This window comes from Labrus mixtus, chromosome 1, assembly GCF_963584025.1.
Source record: "Labrus mixtus chromosome 1, fLabMix1.1, whole genome shotgun sequence".
Taxonomy (NCBI): Eukaryota; Metazoa; Chordata; class Actinopteri; order Labriformes; family Labridae; genus Labrus; species Labrus mixtus.
This window is the reverse complement of record NC_083612.1, coordinates 28807600-28828703: the sequence shown is the minus strand read 5'-3', so window position 1 is coordinate 28828703 and position 21104 is coordinate 28807600. Positions and strand designations below refer to the sequence as shown.

Below are 21104 nucleotides of genomic sequence, written 5' to 3'. Positions count from 1 at the left end.
AGAAAAGTCTCAGAAAACATATCTTATTTCAAGCCAAGTCAAATATCCCTACTGTCATTTTAAACTTTGAGGATTAACTGAGTCATTCCAAATCACTGGTAGTTTCTTTTCCAGATGTTGATCATTTGTTTGTATTTATTTCACAATTGTTTGTCATGCACTCAAAGTCAGACCACAGGATGTGATCACAAGGGGACCTCAAGTAACCTCAACAAGCAGTTTTTTTTTAAAGGATCAAACTGTAAATATAGATTAAAGGGAAACACATAGTCTAGGTTTAAAGTAACAACAGTTTCTTATTCAGGAAGGGCAGCTGTCAAAGAGAATCATGAATCTTTCTGATCTTATCAGAGGAACAAGTATGGGCTTTTAGAGCTTCTTCTGTCTCTTTTGTAAGAGGACATGACTCTCTCTAATCTGATAATTCATCCTAAAACACCTTTGACCAGTCTGTGACACCCAACACTTGTGTCTGCTTCCCCCCCCCGAAGACAATGTAACAGGGGTCTGGCTGCTGCTTTGTCTGCAATTCTGTGTTCAAAGAACGAATGGTCAAACGTGGATTTCTTTCAATACATTTCTTTATTTACATCCCTCCTTCTTGCTCTTCCATCAACACGTAGTATCAGACCACATTTCTACGTACGTGTTGTACTTCTACTGACACAATGAAATGTGGTCTGACCTTCAATTCAACCCAAAAGAACTTGAGGATGCTATGTGTCAGATTTGTAGATAACACATTACAATTTCTGCAAAAAAAAAAAAAAGATTTAATCAGAATGTTTTTTTTGTATACCGGTACAACAAACACCATTCGGTGAAGGATTTTTTCCAAATCACCTCACAATATTTTTACCACATTTTTCTCTAATAAGAGGCGCCACTTTACCTGTAAAATAGTCTTTACCCTATATAGAGCATTTGATCAGCATAAACAATTTGGGTCAAGAAAATGTCATGTTTTTGTCACTTACTATTACTAGAATCATAAAGTGCTACCACAGTCAATTTGGCAGTGACACATCAGGGGACAAAAACCTCACACATAGCATCTCAAATCTGGACACAAACTTTTAGCTCATCCTGAGGTTTGGGTTCCCAAAACATCCGATACTTCATAAAGCCTGGAGATAATACTGCAGAATAAATATTTTACAGTGTTCTTGTCACTTGAAAAGTCCTCTGTAAGGTCAGTATTTAGCTGTTGTGCTGGTAACTAACCTAGGTGTTAATGTTTTACGAAACCCAAACCCTTGACAATCTCCAACAGGAACAACAGGAGCAAACTAAACCAAGAGAAAATATATAAAATAAAAATGAGCGTAAATATGATATGTGTACAGTATATATATTTATATATGACATGAGCTGTACATACACTTTTTTTTCACTTAAATGCATAGTAACTCTTAAGATTATAAGGTGTAAATAAATAAGGACATTACTAAGCGACTCTGCTCTCCTGAGCTCAAATAAATAAACCTTCATTCATGACTGGCACGGTGAACGGAGACCATCAGAGAAGCGGTGCGGCTACCTCCTCCCCTCCTGTGGAAACGCTTCGTGGGTCCAGTCTGTCAAAAGCATCTAAGCTTTCCCACCAGATCATCCCGTAGCTGTCACTGATGACTGATACCTCTGTACACAGCAGAGAGATGATCCAAACATTTGAAGTCATTCCTGTTCCATTTCTAAGTCAGTGTAGTGTACAAGAAATGACAAGTTTGTTTCATAAGGATCAAGATGCTTTTGACAAATCATACCAGTATTTAGTATTTCCATTCCTATGAAGTCTGTCAGTGCCTATTCCTCCTTTTTAACCTACACAATCTCCCAGAATGCTCTCTGCTTGCTGGGTTAAAAGGCATTAAGAAAAGAGGGCAGTGATGACGTTTAAAACAAACGTGATGACGACGATGATGAAGAAGAAGCATTCAGAAGGTATTGTTCTGTCTTTTAGAGGGAAACAGGCTCTTTCATATATTTATATATTTGTACAAACATTTAGATCTTAAACATCTCAAGCACCATAGATAATAATATCAACAAATCATAATAGTTGCTGTCCTTCCCCCCAAAAAATGGAACCAGGCAGAGATCATCTAATTTGGTCATCATCCTTTTCTTTCATTAGCGCTCTTCCGTTTCTCTTTTATACATATTTTTAGTCGTATCTTTTAATTTTCTGTTTTTTTTAATAGAGAACAATTTTTATACAGCTTATTTTAAACCACAATTGATGTCCACAGACAGAAATTCAGTCTTAATTCTCTACTTTGTTTCTAATATACAGGCCTTAAAGTAAAACAACTGTATATCAATAGACCAATCCTGCACCTTTGTCCTCTTTACTCTTAAATATCTCGCCATCATTCAGTCTCTACATGGTCCCATTGCACTCACATAAAAAAGGATACTTTATTATAAAACACACACGTTGACAAATCATTCAGCTTCTTTTAGAATAGAGCAGAACAACACAGATACAAACAACAGATAGTCAGTCTGACGGGCAGTCAATCGATGGATGGACTTCACGCTGGATCGGAGAAAAAAACGCTTTTTCACTGATATATGACTCAGATGTCTCATTGCTTTGTGAACATGAAAAAGCCATCACATCAGTATCAGGGGGAAATGACCCCCGTAGTTATTCCCCAGAGGATCAAATATTAGAAGCCACGTAGGGGGAGAAAACACCACAATAAACTAGCATAATTGTTTTTTTCTTTGTTAAACACACACATCTTGGGCAAAAGATGATCGTATTCAACTTTAGGTCCTTGCATTAGTTTGAAAGAGGATTTGGTGTGCAAGTCTTGTTCCGGTCTTTCAGTCAGGGATTAAGTTCAAATTGAATCTCCACCCTCATCACTGGACCAGAGAGCATTCTAACTCTCAGTATTTGTTAGTCTATGATATAGCAAAACATGGAGCCACAATTAAACATCACATTTAGAAATGGCTATAAGCTCAAAGATTTCCCAATGACACTGAACAATTGTGGTTATTTCTTCTATGCTAGCACCGTACTTACTGCATGTACTCATTTTCAGAGAGAAGGGAACTGCTCTGGGTATTGTTGAGATGTTCACAAGGCACTTATCTTAAATCATATTTCTTTGTCCTCCAGTCTTCCTCTTGGTCCGTTTCTTTTATCAACTGCCAACAATATCAGGCCGTTGTGTAGTCAGCACTTTGTCTTTACAGGCAATAACTCTCAACTTTGAAACTCCAAAAAGTACTCTTGTAAATTCCCGGGGGGAGAGAAGTTGTTCCTCTCCTCATCTTCACCTCTTCTTTATCAGTTTTTCTTTTTTTTAAAAATGGCAGTTTTTCTTTCCTGCTCAGCTCCTTTCCTCTCCATACATTCCTAAATGTTCGGCTCAGTCTTCAGGGTGTCTCATCAGTCTAATGAATCCCTTCTCTGTTCACTTCTGAAGTTTGTTTACAGAAGCAGAACCATCTGTCTGTCCCTCTGGACAGCCATGTTTATCAATAATCAAAGTAACTCGTCCATAAGATGTTCTTCACTGTCTGTCTCTGAGGTTGTTTACTCCAAAAAATCTGAAGTATCATCTGTTATATATCTCCTTTCATGTACCTCCATCTCTCCGTCTGTCCCTCGGTCTACTTACACTTGAAGGAAACATCAGGATGACATGCAGGATCAACTGGTCACTCCATCCTTTTGTCCCTTCTTCCAACTATTCATTCGTCCAATGAGATGTGTCTTTTAGAGGATATTTTGGAAAGGTGTTGGAATACAAAGGGGGGGGGGGAGTGTTACAATGTCGACATCCAATCGACATCTCTCCATCCTCCTTCACTCCGTCCTCTCATCTTCTACCGATGTCTGGAGGACACGTCGAAGCAGGTGATCATCATGAGGTGAGCTTTGCAGAAGTTGACTCTGGTTTCCAGTTTGTCTGTCACCGTCTCCAGAGCCTCCAAATACTCCATAGAGTCCACTTCATAGACCTGCTGTAGATCAACTGGACATGGACAGACAGGTACAGAACATTTATATGACACCACGATATGACTCTGTTTTTACCTGGAATTTACATATTTATGTTATTTTAAAGGATGAGTCCAGTGATGTTCTGTATTGTTCATTTACTGTCAACAAATTCCATATAAAAATCAAAGCCAGTGATTCATTGGTTAAATGTCTTCATATTGAAGGCCAAAGCCTTTTTGTACCATTGAGCTCTATCGCTATCAAAACATTCTTAAACTGTGAGCATCAGCACCATAGCTTTATTTCATCTCACATCCTGCAGCCTAAAACTACTCACTGAAACATCTTCTTTAAGTTGATCACATTATTATTATTATTATTATTATTATTATTATTATTAATAATATTATCACAGTTGGAAATAGAGACCAACAAATGTGGTTCCTACAATTATGTGTAAAACAGTAAACTCTGTTTTAAATACACTGATTTAGGAGCTTACTGAGTCTATGCTTAAATATTATAATAATAATAAAAATTAAACAACATATTTGTGACCCAACCATAATAATAATTGGCTTTGTGCTACATTTATGTAAGTCATAAACTATTCTGAGTTACCGTGAAAGACTGATGCATTTATAGTTTGATCTTTGCAGAGGAAAAAACAAAAAAGACTAAATTAAATTGTCATTATAATATATAAAATTTAAAAGGAACACACTTACGATATCTGACAAGATGATCAGAAACAAATAAGCTTGATATCATTGTTTTTGATAATTTCTTGCTTTTCAGTCAATCTTTGAAATATAAAGAACAAACATCCTGCAATTACTACGCCATAGTGGCCCTCTCTATCTAACACACACACTCACACACACTTTCTGATGTGTCAGGGTCCTGCTTACATTCAGTGGTCCACTTGTGTGGCTCCAGCATCAGGTACTGTTTGGTCTGCTCCAGCTCCTTCTTCAGACACTGGTACTTTGCTCGCACTTCGCTGATCCTCTGCTGACGGTTTTCCAGCACGCGGAGCTTGGTGCTGACATACACCACCTCCTGTCACACACACACACACACACACGGGGGACAGACAGACATGGTTCACCTTCATTAATCCAGAGGGTGTTGTGAAACATGTGTGGCTCTCTTTCTGCAGCAGCCTGCTTAGCATTCACACAGTTACACACATTTGCACCTCATCGACTCTCAGTATGACCGCAGTCGAGTGCTGTTGGACAGCAAGCAGCTTCACTGGAGCAGTCGGGGGTTAAGTGGCTTTCTTAAGGCCGCTGCAGGGAAAATCTATATTTCATGGTTTCCTCTCCGAACCCTTTCCCCTAAAGCTCACCATGCTCCCTCCACTGAATACATGAAGAAGAAAAACTCAAACCTGCACCAAGCATTCATTTGCAACAATTTCACGAGTGTCACAGTAGCACTCTGTAGTCTGTATTCTACTAACACTGCAAACATTTGTAATCGTATTTAAAGTGATACTTTTAAGTAAAACACAGGGAAATGTTATGTAGAAATAATCAGCGTTAATGTTGATTCTCCAAGTTTTAAAAAAAACCTTATTGTTATATTTTTAAAAAAGTTTTTTTTTTAATCTTATTGCCACGAAGAGAAGCTGTAGAAATAATTTCAGCCCTACATTTCTCTTTTCTTATCCACCTTCCTCCTACTTGTATTTGCCTCCAGAAGCAATGTCCAACCGAACACATATTGCTTTTTAATGTGTCCCACATCTACTGTTCATCATATCAATTTCCTTGACATCAAGTGCAATATACCTCCTGCCCTCTGGGCCTCTTTTTCTGCTCTTTGGCTCTCTACCTTTTTTTTTAATTCTCTCCCCACATCCCTCACTCCACCACCAAACAGTATGTTCTCCTCATACTTTCTCATTTCTTTAACGCTTTTCTTCTCTCTTGCAGCCCCTTATGTTTCCTGATACTGTCTATATCGCTCTCGTTCTCTTTCTCCCTCTTTTTTAGTGTAAACTCCTTCTTGCCTTATTTAGCCCATTTCTCTCACCTTACTCCCTCCTTTGTCTCTTCTCTTCTGCATTCTTTCGACGTCGTCTATCTCGTACACCTTGATCTCAAAGGTTTCTGTCGTTGCAGTTGCAGCTCGGAGACTTGAAGGAGTTGGGGGCCCCAGTGGGCCATCTACCCAGCATGCACCTGGGCTGGAGGAGGAGGAAGAAGAGGACGTGATGGTCTGCTTGGAGGAACGGTGAGAAGGTGAGGAGGATGAAGAGTCCAAGGTCAGTGCTGGGATCAGACGGCGACGCTGTAGGCCTGAAAAGTGAAAGGAGATGGAGTTAGAAAAGAAGTATAACACACCAACGCAGTCTCTTATTTATGAAATAGCATAAATTATCCATGTTGTTAATATTACCTGTAAAACAACCCCAAAAGTTTTTTTGTTTAACTTTTACAGAAAAAGTGATGCATTGTGTGGAGCGGTTTCTTTTTTGTAAGTCATATTTAAATGGAAACTCTATCAAAGCCAGCATACCCATGTGGGGCGAAAGTGGGATACCCAACTGGGACACAGCCAATTTTGTCCTCTGTTTCCATGGAAACCCCACATGTTTCAGGCTACAAGGGTTGATGGAGGGCCCTTGCTGGGCTCAATAGTGAGTTCATAATGTTTGAATGTAGCCCATTTAGAATCCATTCTGACCCATTTTTCCTTATCTAAATAGTATGCCTCTTTCTAGCCCATGTATAGTCTTCTGGATGAGCCATGTGGACCAAGCCCAGATACAACATGATATGTTCTCTAAGTTCCTTCAACTGACTAAATATCTACTTTACCTTCCCTACTAAACTACCATAATGAAGAATAACCAAAAATATTCTGTCCCTCAAATGTTACAGAAAGAAAAGTTGAGGCTATCTGTAGGCTAAATAAGTCCAATAAGGTTTATCTTTTTGTTACTATTAAATTAACTGTTGGGGATTTTTAAAGGCACTTTAGTTTCTTTCTCTCAAACCATTAGATACGAAAGCTGTGTACCACTCCTTAGTCTGTACTTTAATATAATCCTAAAGACAGCAGCTAGTTAGCTTAGCCTTACAAGAAGATTACAGGTTACATGGTAACCTCACAGCAACTATATACAAATACACCTAATACAAGTTGACCTGTTTTTATTTTTTTGTATGGATTTAAACAAAATATAGATGTGCAATCAAGAGGTGAAGGTAGGAAAAAAACTCTTGTTAAAGAGCAAAGCTAGCTTTTTTTGTCACCACAACATGCTAAGCCTAGCTACTGTCCCTGTAGCTCTATGGTCAACAGATATTAGAGTGCTACTGATCCTCTGAAGCTAAGAGTTATGCATCAATTGACATGATATCGGGTTTGCCAGATGGCTTAAGGGCTGTCCTAACTCCAAACTCCTGTTACTAGTTTGATCAAAAGGTAGATGGATATAGCATCTCCGATATGGCAACTGCCATTGTTGGGCTTCAATACGCCGCTTCAAAAACAAATGGATGGTGTCACTGAGATTACGTCTATAATTAAACAGCCTATAATTTTAACATGAATAAACACAATATAAAAAAGTATGTCTGTATGAATCAGAACCATAGGCTACTATAGTTCCAGTCAAACTTAATGTCATTGTGGTTGTTTACTTGTACAAGTACTTGTTCACCCTATAAAATGTGTTTTTCCTCAGAATTTGTATCTTAAACAGGAAAGTGGAAAGATAGCGCATGGGTAAGAAGAAGCAGAGTATCTAAGAAAAGAGATGATGGGAGTGAACGGAGAGCGATGAGACGGATGAAACACTAAAGCATGGGGCAGAAAGCAAGGATAAAAGAAAAGTATTGACTGATTGAAAAAGAGGAAACAGATAATGGAGTGTGAAGCCAGATAAAAAGTTTCATCTCTGTTCATGAAGCTCATAGATAGGAGCAGAGGGTCACTCTTTAATCTGCCCACCATGCTAGAGTGATCACACACACTCAGACTGTACACGCACACGTGCAATGCATAGAAATTGCCAGCCATGAGGACAGCACTGAGAGTTATCAGATTCACCGGGAAGTGTGAGATAAGGTGTGCAGAGAGAAACTGGGGATTTTAATAAGGTTGCAGCAGTCTTTTGGTCTCAATGTGGCACCGAGAGGCCAAGCAGAGACATTTGTATTTCATTATGGAGAATGTGGAATACAAGTAGATGGAGAAAGAATGAGGGTCTGCAGGGAGGAGAGGGTGTCAGGGGACAGAGTTTGACGAATGAGTTGGATAATGCATGAGACGAAAAGATAAAAAAAAAAAAGCAGAGGTAGAGACATGGAAGAAAAAATGAGGAAAGATAGGGAATGTAATCGAATGGAGATCAAGTGCAAAGAGAGACTCATTGGAGATGTGATTGACATTTCTGTTTCCACAGTCTTATGCACATATTTTTTACTCTCTGTGCCCGACTTGGGAATGAATTGTTGCATTTTTCTTGAACATTCAAAACATTTACAACAGATTCTATTATCTCATTGAAGCACTGAATCAGTTGTGGTTAAAGCTAAATAAAAGCAAATCCACAAGTCATGGTGGGGTCAGCCATGCACCCTGCACATAAGGTTAATCCAATTCAAACACACCAGGAAGAGCAGACTCTTTCCAATCTGATTTTATGCACATATCCATCCTCATGGAAAACCAGCAGAGTGCAATTTGGCGAGCACATTAGCCGCTCTGTGTGGTGTGCTGGTGAATATATATTCATTACAGCCACACCAGCAGATTCCTTTAACCATTTCACACATGAGTGGTCAGGGTCACCTTACTCACCTGGCTCCTTCTGCAACCACAGCTTTTATTCACTATGCCCTTACCTTTTCTTTGCCTTTTCACCAAAACATTCTCCTCATAGAGCTCTTTCAGTTTTGTATTACTTTCTTAGCTGTTTCTTTCTTTTTTTTAAGGGTTGGGCATCTTCTCATAATATGTTATCAGGTTTGACTGAGGTTGTAGAGTGGTGTTTGTTGTTTCTGACTTTTACATTATTGAATTTAGACCACACTCATAGCTTTCTCCTTATGACCTGGTTGTCATAGCTAAAACATTTAAGAATCTTTTTTTTACAGAATCAATCTGGGGTTTCTTCAGCAAAGCTGGATGATTTTATTTGCCAAAGCTCTTTTTGCCAACAAGTTTTGCAAATGTAATCAAACTCTCTATTTTGAACTTGTGCCTCATTGTTGTAAACGATGAAGTTAACAGCAATGTTCCCAAACTGTTTGCTCAAAACTCAAACTTCCCACAATAAACGGTAAAACAGTAAACGTTTTATACCTCAGTGAAAGGAGTAACTTTAGGTAGAATTGCTTCCCTAAGGGCACTTTAACAAGTGGAGAGTAAAAACCACAACGTGATGGTCAACCAGCTTTACCTCCTGAGCCACAGCTGACCCCCATTCTCCCTCCTTCATACTCAATTCATTTCAGGAATAGCTTAAATGTGTAAAAAATGAGGACCTGTGTTGCTCCTGCTCTTCTTGCTGCTCTTGGAGCTCCGTCTGGAGGAGGTGGTGGCTGAGCTGTGCTCACTGAGGGAGTCCTGAGCGGAGGAGGTACTTCCTGTGTTCTCGCTGCTGTCTCTCAGCATGCTCTCATAGCCGCTGCTGCCTCCACTGTGGTAAAACAAGGCTGTTTTCCCCATGGCAGGGGGGAGCTCACCACTCAGTACGCTGCTGTTAGAGGCAATATTGATTAAGAGTTGAAGGCAAAACATTTATATATGTATATATATTCAACTTTTTTATTTCCCAGTGAACTTGAGGTTTTACCTGTTGTCACTGGCATGTCCGCTGCTGCAGCGGTGTGGTTTTCTGGGAGCTGTGATCTTGCTGTAGGGAGAGGGAAGCGTTTGGACCACTGTTGCTCTCTCCTCCACCTGACTTCCTCCACCTCCACTTCCTGGTGCAGCTCCCCCTCCACTGAGAGCAGGGAAATAGTTTAAAAAAAGTTTAAACCATAATAAACAGATTCTTTTTCAAGTATGTTTTAATGTAATTTCTCTATTCTGACATAGTTGATGAGGAAAAACTGCTGACTTTACAGTTTGAATTTTACACCAACAGGATTCCCAAACATCACAAATAGTGCTGCTGGCTTAGATATTATTGGTTTTATTACATAACAAATGAATGGTGTCTACCACTCAGAATCCTGGTTGCTGATCATACTTATCATTGTGTAATTAAGTACATTCATATGAAAGGCTCTATGAGGCTTGTACTTGTGTGAATTTCTTGTTTAGGACATCATAGGACATATATGCCTGAACTTTAAAACCAAACAAAGTCAAACTGACTGACCTTGCTCCTCCAGTTCCTCTTTCCTCTCCTGGATCCGTGCCTCCTCCTTGAGCATGACTCCTGGAACGGGGGCCTGCACTTCCCTGGAGGAGCTCTGAGATCCGACCGTTTACAGCCCGGAGAGGCAACTTGGCAGCCAGGCTTCCCCCTCGACTGCGGCTTAAAGACTGGGTAGACCAGGATCCCGGGGCGGGTCCCTGCTGCTGCTGCTGCTGCACCGGGCCCTGGACTGAACTCTGGGGCTGAGGAAACAGTCAAGGTTAGGGTTGATGTAAGGAAAAAAAGGAGGCCATGACAGCTTGAGTGTCTTGCATTTAATAATGAATTGATTTGTTTGTTCTTGTGTAAAACACAAAGGAAGGTTTGATACTGGTTTAAACTAAATCTGATGAGGGAAGACATGCATCTTACAGGTGTTAAAAGTGTGTTTAATAACAGTGAGGAATTCCTTCCTACCTTTCCATTTGGAGGGAGGCTGGAGCTGCGGCTGGCAGCTTGGCTCAAAGACTTAGTGGAGAAGCTGAGGGTCTTGGTGCTGGAGGTAGACAGGCTCCTGGCTTTGGGGCTGCTGGTCATCAGCAGCTTACTGACTGCTGAAATCTTTGACTGGCTGCTGGTTTTGGCGGGTGACTGTGGCGCACTGCTTGGACCAGGACTGGCACTTAAAGTGGGGCTGCTGGGGTTTCCAGTAGGAGAAGAGACTGATCCAGCACGTGTCAGGCTGCGCCCTGTACGAGGCATAGTGCTGTCCCCCCTCACTCCTCCTCCACCCCCTCCTCTCAGGCTGCCCCCCCTCTCCAGAGAAAAGCAGTCATAGTGGTGGGAACCGCTGTTGGAGTTGTGGACCCGACCCAGAGAGTTGGTCCTGTTTGCAAGCTGTTCCAACTTGGCGCTGAAAAGTCTGCTGCTGTCGATGTTGGAGCCTTGTTGTCTGGTGACACCTGCGGGGCCACATCCAGACACCCCAGCATCATCTGTTGAGCTCAGTGATGATACTCCGTGGTTGAGCTGGTGGAGAGGGCTGGCTGCCCTGTTTCTCTGGTCCAGGCTGGACTTCCGTACGGGCGGCAGAGGTGGGATTCCCCCCTTCTTGTTGGAGAAGAAGCCCTGTTTGCCTGTTGATCCGCGGCGATCGAGTGTGGCGCGGGGACTGCAGGGAGTTGAAGTTGTGACGCCAAGATTACGGTACTCATTTCCATTGTCTAAGCCGTCGTGGCGGTTGATACGGTGCCAGCCGCGGGGTAGACTGGCAGTGCGATGGATATCTGGGCTGTAGATACTAGTCAGGCAGTCTCCCTGGGCAACAACAGCCACCATCTCACAGCCGTCTACTACTCGCTTAAAGTAATCTGGAGACGACACAACCTCCCCCCCTGAACTGGAGCTGCCGTGATCCCCACCTGATGAAGGAACCATATCAAATAAGAAAAACATAGTATATTATAGTAGTTATACTAAAATAAAAAAACACTTTGAATTGTTCCAAACCACAAGAGTAAAATAAAGAGAACAGATAAAAGTGCAAAACCTGAAAACTTTGTTATTTCACAAAAATAATTGAACAAATATTTATTCCTTGAGTCTTCATGTGGAATTGAAAAACTTTGTTGGCCATAAAGAAACATTTTAAAATGGAATTTGAAGCGGTCTTTTGTGTAGCAACTCAAATATATATTACTAGCATGATCAGTAAAAAGAAATGGAGTGGTTATGAGTGTGTGCAAATTTGCCTGGGTAGATCTTTCATTCCAGCTGGATATATTATCTGATTCTGAGCCCGCTCACCTTCTCTGCAGAAGCTCCGCTGGTCCCCCGTCACACCTCCATTCTGGCTCTGTGGCTGCTCCGACTCCCTCTTCCCGGGCTTCACCTCACACACAAACTCCTTAGACTTCACCTCCTCCCCACCACGCTTCAACCAGGGGTCTTCAAAGCTCATCTCACTGGAAATAGAAGCTAAATGTGCTGTGTTAAATTTGCCATGGTCTTTTATTAAGCTGGTCTTTGTGGGAGAAGAGAGGCTGGTTGGTTCCTGTATAAGCATGGGTTTGACCACCACACATGGGTGCACACTGATGGTGGTTTTGAAGGGAGACAGGTTACCAGGTCCTGTTAGAATCTGGATGTTAGTCTTAGCCATGGATGGAGGCATTTTCCTCAGCCTATCTTTGGTTGGAGTTCCTTTGTCACTTCCGGTTTCTGACAGCACCACCTCTCCTTCCACACTTCCTCTCCTTGGGCTGCCACAGCCGTCATAAAGTCCAAGCCCCTCCACCCCGAACGAAAGGTTGGGTTCAGGTTCAGCAAGGGCCTCCCCTTGCTGGCTCTGAGACTGACTGAAGCTGTGTAGAGACTGGTCGCCTTCACTGCACATGCTCAGATCACTCATCCAGGAAGAGATGGGTGAGCCACAGCCGGACATCACTGATGCTAGGGCCTCACCTTCTATTCGCAGCTTAGCCATCGCCACCTACAACAGGACACAATCCGTTTAGGTGTGCCAGTAATACTGCAGAAGTAGTTGTGTTGGTGGAGCCAAATGAAAGATAAAATAAACAAATAATAAAAATCTGTTGTTGAACATTATATATGCTGCTTACAGAACTATTGTATTTAATCAATAGTAGACTTGAGGTCTATTGTACAGCATGTTAGAGAATTTTAGTGCAGTGATCATTTTCAAAACCCAACCGTATCACAGCTGTTCTGATATTCAGTACAACAGCATTCCCAATTATTTCATATTTCCTATATTACAATTCTTCAACACAGCACACTAAATGTGATATAATTGTATCCACTCTGATTATGTGAAATATTAAACGGAAAAAAAAGGATTATTAGGTTTATAATCCACTGTAATGAACTTACTGCGTTAATAAGCCAATCAGACAATGGGTATTATGAGACAGATTTTCCCATCAGTGCATTCAGTTCTTATGCTTTCATTAAAAGCTCCTCACTAACCTCTGCCATGGCGACAACCTCTGTAACCCCTGAGGTTGTCACAGGACCTGCAGGCATGTGATAATCCCTCACAGCTCCGTCCTCTGCAGCCCCTCTGATGATGCAGACGGCCTCAGAGCCTGAGGCCAGGTCTGGGACAGAGCAGCAGTTGCTGTTGAAGCTGACAATGCTCGTTGGGCCACAGGTCAGACCCTGAGACTCCATGAGAGCTGTTATGCTGAGGTTCTCCTCACCTCCAGAGGCCACAGTGTAAACCAGCTCATCCTCCACATGTGAGAGAGGTCCAACTGTAGCTACAGCTACAGACAGCCCGCAGGCTGCAGGGAAGCAGAGTGTGAGTTGTTCTATTCCTGTCCATTTTTGTTCAGTATTTATGTGTCTTCATATTTTTTTGCACATGACTTATATCACTTAATTTGCCTTGTGCAAAAATAGTTGTGTTTTTCTGCAAACTCACCATCCCTGTGTGTATCCAATGGAATGGGGGGGACATCATCGTCACAGAGAGTCTCCGCTGAGCCCAGGCTGGCAGACATAGATGGAGTCGGCTCTTTGATTTGTGGGCTCATGCCCACAGGAGAAGTCCTGGACAGCACAGACTCAGTGGAGGACCGACCACTGTCTGCAGCCAAACTGTCTGCACAATCGCAAATACATATTGGATTAATATGATGAGCTACTTGGCTCATCATATAAATTAATCAATCAACTCAATTAACTATGGATGGGATGGACTCATTGCAGTACAAATCTATTTGCGCCATGATTTAAGTTTCAAAATGAGAACAAGCTTCATATTTTAAGTGGGTAGTAAGAGTTACATTTATCAACATAACTATCAAACATGAATTAAAAGCATATTTTTAAATCATAAACATGCTGTAGGATACATACTGTCTGATGTCAGCGCCTCTGTGGTCTGCTGGCCTTCCTGAGCCAGAGTGTGCGAGGACAGAGGGGGTGTTGCCGGCATCACACCTTTTTGTGTGTAAACTTTACACCGCTGGGACGGAGAGGACGGAGGCCTGAGGAGGAATACAAGGGTCTAACATCAAGCTGCTATACCTGATGTTAATAATCTACACATTTTACAAATTCCTAGAGTAATATTGGATGATTAGCAAGACATTTCTTCTTTACATTTTGTTAAAGCTTTACCTGTAGTCTGAGGTTTTTGTCAAACTGGCGATGCCGAGGCGAGGTGATCCTAGTGGGCGTGCCTTCCCATCAGTGTTGCTGCACGCATTCAGACTCTCAGGGCTGTTCAGATGGACAATAAAGGTCACATAACATCAAATCAAGTCGAATATACTCAAATGGCTAATAGCAAAGTGCTACCCCTAAATCAAACCCAAAGTGCAGCCTTGCCTGTCATGCAGCTGTGAGCTCTTTGCCCTGTGCAGTGGGTTGGAGGTGATGCAGTTACTTCCTGTGATGCTCCTGGTACTAGTGACTATAGGGGAACCAGAACTCTGAGTCAGGTTGTGGATCATGGTCCCTGCCAGCTCAGCCTCCTCCACCACCTCGTTGATCTCTTGAAGTTGCTGGTCATTGGTCCTCCTGGACGACTGCACTGCACTTTCTACACAACCTGCAGAGCCTGTGGGATGTTTGATATCGGACATACATTGTTTACAACAACTGTATTAAACAACTTGATCAGATGTTGAAATACAGAACTACAACTGTAAAACTGGTCAAATGAAGTCTTAAAAAAAGAAGTATTTGTTCTGATTCTTTTAAATTTTTTAATTTTTTTTAAAAGGTTTATTTTTCTGCCTTTTGTGCCTTTAATGGAGAGCTAGGACAGTGTATAGAGCTGGAAATCAGGGCGCGAGAGTGGGGAATGACATGCGGGAAAGAAGCCACAGGTGGGACTCGAACCTGGGACGCCCTCCCTGAGGACCACAGCCCCCACCCATGGGGCGCGCGCTCTAACCACTGCAGCCACGAGCGCCCCGTTCCAAAACTTTTTCCCCATTTTTTTAAAAATGGAGGAAACAAGTAATTTACAGCTTATGAAGTCACTGACGTACCTGTGCTAGTTTCTTTATCCAATGCCGAAGCAGAGCCGGGAGCAGAGGGAGAAGAGTTTGGGACAGCTGAAGAAGGACACTGGTCTTGTTTGGCACCTTGTTTGTTTGCTGGAACCTCTTCAAAGGGGAATTTCGCCACCTGAAAAAGAAGACAGATGATGATGAATCTCTGTTTTTCATATGGGAATGCCATGGATGGTGTGATTGGATCTCTATAGTTAATACTCCACATATGTCCCATTTATTTTATAATAAAAGCAAAGAGTTATTCAAGAGAAGATTAGTGGTGTTGGATGAGAATAAATAATAATCTCAGCTGCACACAACATAAAAAGCTGCAGATCAAGTTGCTGCGCAAATATTCTTTTTAATTGTAAATATTGTTTTCCTTTATATAATAAACTCTTGTCACCTCCTCGCTGCCATCGATGCAGTCCAGTCTCTCCTGCAGCTCAGCAAAGGTGTTGCACTTGAGGCACTCAGCTGCTTCCTCTGGGACGGGGGCCAATGGCTGTCCGAGCAGTGGCTGTCCGAGTAATGACTGAGCAGGCTGAGGGAGGGGCTGAGTGGGGGCGCTTGGCTGCTCCTCAGGCTGAGACTGCACCTGTAAGAGCAAATATCAGATGGCAGTGAGAAGACATCTCATGTAGTACAAATCTCCATCTTATCCCTGCTGATTGTTTGAATCTTTTTAAATGACCTTGTTCTGTGCTCCGCCTGCCTGACTTTGAGCTTGATGCTGCTCTGATGTTTTGCCTCTGAGCAGAGCAGGAATGATGGGTACGAACTCCGGCGGTCCCTCATTGTCCGTCAGTTCTCTATCTGACACCGCAGCCCCGTTTGGGCCCACGTAGATAACCGTGTCACATGACTGCTCGCTGCTCGAGTATTCGTCAGGGTCGCTGGACAGCCTCAACAATTGAAGGTCGGAGTCAGCATCGCCACGGTGATGGAAAGGTCGCAGATGGGTAGGGCGTCGCATGCGACCCTCCTCGCAGGAGCTCTCTCCTCCAGATGAGCTGGAGGTGTATTGCTGAGGAAAGGAGGAGACAGACGAGGATGAGGCAGAGTTGGGCGGTGAGAGAGAAAATGCAGAGAGAGATTTTTTTTTTTATAATTTAACTGACAGTTAGAGACAGGAGAGAGGGAAGAGTGAGAAAATCACACACAAGGATCATGCACCTGAGCCATGTTACAAAACAGTTTGGAGATAAGAACTGTAATTTAATTTAGTTTAGACTTTTTCTATTACAGACCTGCACTTCAAGGTTTCTCATGACTACATCTCTCTCCAGCTGGAGATTTATATTTATAGCTCTTAAGACATCACCCCTTTTCCTCTTTTTTTAAAGAAGTGAGCATGAGAAGTGAAAGATGGGAGAGGGTGTCAGCAGCACCTCAGGCTCATGTGGTGATTGAAACGGAGTGGAGGCAATAGATGTATAATGTTTGGAGCACAATCTTTTCATTATTTCTAGTTTTCTGCAGTAAGTTAAACAAAACCAAGATTTTCCCATGACTTACACAAATGAAACATTATGCAGAGCAATGTCAAGCAAATGTGCAGGATGAATGTGTTTCAAGATGTTGACACTAATTAAAAGTCAGTTATAAATCTTACCAGTAGTTTTAATGATCTTTATCTGAACTTAATGTACCTAAAGTTTGAGAGTTATCAGATCACATTTTAATCAAGCATCATGGTTTAATTCAAACTCACCACGGTCACTTTAGTTTTCTTCTTTTTCATGCGGAGCACTCGGGAAGCGATCTGGATGGTGGAGAGCGTTTCTGAGAAATCTCTGGGTGAGGCGGAGATGTGAGCAATCATGGTGGTCCGGCAGTTCATGTTGCCTAGCGACTCCCTTAGCAACATGGTCAGCTTGCTTTCCCTGGTAACACACATACAGCGAGATGTGAGCGCTTAAGACCCGCTGTAAATGCACATAGTCACTCAAAAGTGTGACAAAAAGTGGTGGATTTTCGAGCAGACGCCCACACGTCTCATATTTGACAAAGGCTTATTCATAGCTCATCCTTGGCGCTCAACAATTTCCACAAGTTGGAGCAAATGGTGTTACATATTAATATTAAGAAGCTAAAGCAAAGTTAATCGTAATTATTGATTATGTTTATAGATAAGTGCTTTTATAACACATGAAAGGTTTGTACTCCGGGCTAAAGCTAACAAAGTTTTAAAAGAAGCTCTCTCAGTATTATGTAGTCTAATATTGGGAGATGGTCTACATCTCACAGAGATTATAATAGCAGATGGGAGAGTTAAAGTAGGCTGTGTGTTTAAGAAAAGACTTTCTCCTGGGTGGGCCACTGCAATCATTCACAGCCTGCATGTGTGTGTGTGTGTGTGTGTGTGTGTGTGTGTGTGTGTGTGTGTGTGTATATGTATGTGGGTGTGTGTGTATGTATGTATGTGTGTGTGTGTGTTAAGGCCTGCAGGCTGACAGTGAGTAAAGCTCCTCTGTGGCCCGATGCCTCACGCTGCTGTCCCCCTTTTCTAAAAACACAGCCTGCAGGCTTGTCTCACACACACATATGTGTACATTCCCATGCACACACGCACAGTATGCACACACTTCTATCTTGACCTCCTCCTTCTTGTCGATGCTGTACTGTTCTCCTCTCATTTCTTCTCTCTCTGTGCGCCGCCTGAGGCTTTAACAAACCCGTTCCTCTCTGCCTCAGTCTCTCTCTATCTCTGAATATCTCTGCCTGAGATTAAAGTAGGTAAATGCATGAGTCATGAAGTATTAATTTGCATGTTAATTCAGACCGTGCTAGATTCATTAGATTTTTTTCTAGGAAGAGCTACATAGGTTAATATGACGCTCTTTATGATTAAAACTAGTCTGTCATTTTTGCACATTTGAATTCCTATATCACTATCATTAAGAGAAACAAGAAGTCACATTACTAAAGGCCGGGTATACACTGTACGGTTTCAGGACAGTTTTTAAATCGTACATGTGGTTTTGAAGTCGGACCGAATTTCAGTCGATTGTGCTAGGTCGGTCGTGAAGAGTACTCTGAGGCACAACGGCTGATCACACCCCGATCAGCTGCTCCCGGCCGGTCGGCTGATTTTCTGGCATGTTTGATATTTGTGATGTGCGACTGCACAGCGATTCCATGACTAATTGACAGACAGTGTCCAAAATTACCAACAACAACTATGCCTGTTTAGTCTGTCTTCTCCCTTGGGTCATGATAGAAACATTGGCAGGAAATGTCTGCAGATCACCAGCTGACAGGTTTTATATGTTATGATTTAGTTACTAGTAAGCTTGTGTTTATCGATGAAGAGTGTGTGTGTGTGTGTGAAGAGAGTGATTGATAGTCCTGATTTCACTTGTACAGTGTGAACTCAATCCGGTTGAACATTAAATAAATCGTGAGTTTAAGTCATGGGTCATAAACAATTCAGTTATACAGTGTGAGAGGACATTCTGCCACAGATTTAATACAAGTGTACAGCATTTAAACCAGGGGTAAGGATTAGTTTGTTTGCAGACTTTTGGCATTACCAGGATTGCTCTTGCATTGCAAATATTTATAAGAAATATAAGAAATTTTGCATATTGGAGATTACAGCTAACTTTGTCCCTGACTTGTCTCTTTTGACAGAGGCTGCAGACAGTTCAGGAATGAAGGTGGCAGTGGGATCAGGAAGCTGTATGACTGAAGAGGGACCTTGCCAGGAGAGCAATACAGCAAACCAGATGGCAAGTGGTCTAATTTTGGACAAGGAGCTGAACAGAGTCCCTGAAGAGTAAATGTGTGCAGAGCCTCTAAATCTACATTAGCATGTTGTGTCTGAAACATGGGTACAGCAACACTCGTCTGTCTGGCATCATGTCGAGAGGATTGGATCCAAGTTGTTGATTTGGTGGTGACAGACGACTGTCTGCACATTTTTCGTGAACTTGGTTGCTACATATGTCTATTGTGTTACTCATAATCTGCCATAAAATCGCTTGTTACTTAGCAACAGCACTGAAACACGACAGGGATTAAAGAGCAGGATTGGAACACATCCCAAAAGTAATGAAGCGCTGACAGACGGGTTGAGCCTTTAAGTGGGAAGACATTAATGAAACAGAGTTCTTGCATGCAAACTAGATTCAAACAATTCCTCGTTTTTGTGAAAGATTTGTGATCTCCAGATGCTTAAATTTTGCTTAAATTTTGACATGTATAGAGGGGTACAAGGGGTGAATGGTTGCTTTTTGAGTTAATATTAATAATCATGACTCTCTGGTCTCTACTTTTTTTGTCCATATCTGGACCTGCTGTTTATTTTGTTTCTCATGGTTTCCTACTCAGTCCTTTGACAGTATGATGACTACTTCTGTTTCTTACAAGCAAAGGATATTGATAATTCAGCTTAGGCTCCAAAACACCGACAGCCACTTCGAACTCATTCATTGCTATTAGCCAGTGTAACTGACTACAGCCCCACAGTGGCAGCTCCCACTCGTCTCCGCTGATTGTCACGTTTGCTTCAATGTGCTCTGTAACCTCTGCTCAGTGATTCTGTGACTTCTTCTTGGTCTTTGGTTTGAGAGAAGTGGCAGTAACACAGCATCTTTGTTAAACCAGTCCAAACCCCCAACAGCCATGCCAGATGAGACTGAGCAGAACGCTGCATGCAGCTTCAGTGCTAGCTTGCAGGCTATTTTGGAATGTAAATGCAAAAGCTGGTGATTAAATTAACCCAACGCGAAGCACAGAGATACAGCCCTGAAGGAGAAGAGCAATTAAACAGAGAGAAAGGTGAAATGGGGGCAATATCAGTTTGTTAAAAAAACTGCTCATTAGTGCATGGGCTTACTCAACTTTATTAAAGCAATTACCATGTTTTCTTTATCATGTGCTGTCCTTCTCTACCTGCTTACTGTTTACCTCTTACTACAGTGCCCCCCTCTATTTTCTCTCTCTCCCTCCCTCTGTGTGCCGTGCTCTCTCTCTTTCCCTCCCTCTCTCCTTCTCTTTCTCCTCTTTGCTCTCATTGCCAGTCAGTTAAGCAGCAAAGTGAAAATGATGAATATGTAACAGCAGCTGTTGTTGTTTATAGCATTAAGTCCCCGAAACCTAAAACAACTTGAGAGATCTCACAGTCTTTTCTCCATTTCCTTCTCAAACTCAGCAAACAGACTTATTTCCTCCTCATGTCATCCTTCACTCCTTTCAACACTTTTCTTTTTTTCTTTTGGTTAACTTGGCCTCTTTTCTCTTCCTACCTGAATCTCTCCTCTCCTCTCCTTTCCTCTCTCCTCTCTCCTCTCCTCCCCTCTCCTCTCCTCTCCTCCTCTCCCCTCCCCTCCCCTCCCCTCCCCTCCTCTCCTCTCCTCTCCTCCCCTCCCCTCTCCTCTCCTCTCCTCTCCTCTCCTCTCCTCTCCTCTCCTCTCCTCTCCTCCCCTCCCCTCCCCTCCCCTCTCCTCTCCTCTCCTCCCCTCCCCTCCCCTCCCCTCCCCTCCCCTCCCCTCTCCTCTCCTCTCCTCTCCTCTCCTCTCAAACACACACATTGGCAGACACCATCTTACTTGTATGGGATGTGTTTGCTCCCGTTGACCAGGGCCAGGATCACGTTTCCGAGGGCAGACAGAGAGAGGCACAGAGGGGCCGAGCTGGGTGAAGAGTTCTCCCTGCCTTTCCCGCCACTCCCTCCTCCTACTCCCCCAAGTACTTTAACATCACAGCTGCCAAGGTCCAGCAGGTGGAGGCGACTGCGCCCTCCTGACACTGATGAAGTTGACAAAATAGGTCA

The 21104-nt window shown here is 42.5% G+C and overlaps 1 protein-coding gene across 1 annotated transcript in view; it reads right to left on the bottom strand.

Annotated features, from left to right (window-relative positions):
* Positions 1-563: 563 nt before the first annotated feature.
* The window catches only part of kif26ba (kinesin family member 26Ba), an 85321-nt gene continuing 64780 nt past the window's right edge, over positions 564-21104 (bottom strand). Inside the window, exons 11-28 of the mRNA XM_061041064.1 lie at positions 20881-21079; positions 17040-17211; positions 16020-16352; positions 15732-15923; positions 15320-15458; positions 14652-14883; positions 14442-14543; positions 14178-14308; positions 13741-13920; positions 13284-13600; positions 12102-12786; positions 10773-11716; positions 10317-10558; positions 9786-9935; positions 9475-9689; positions 6011-6276; positions 4879-5029; positions 564-3998 (exon numbers count right to left, since the gene is read on the bottom strand). Of these exons, the coding sequence (XP_060897047.1) occupies positions 3850-3998; positions 4879-5029; positions 6011-6276; positions 9475-9689; positions 9786-9935; positions 10317-10558; positions 10773-11716; positions 12102-12786; positions 13284-13600; positions 13741-13920; positions 14178-14308; positions 14442-14543; positions 14652-14883; positions 15320-15458; positions 15732-15923; positions 16020-16352; positions 17040-17211; positions 20881-21079 (4799 nt within the window). The 3' untranslated portion in view covers positions 564-3849. The remainder of the gene's footprint in view (positions 3999-4878; positions 5030-6010; positions 6277-9474; positions 9690-9785; positions 9936-10316; positions 10559-10772; positions 11717-12101; positions 12787-13283; positions 13601-13740; positions 13921-14177; positions 14309-14441; positions 14544-14651; positions 14884-15319; positions 15459-15731; positions 15924-16019; positions 16353-17039; positions 17212-20880; positions 21080-21104) is intronic.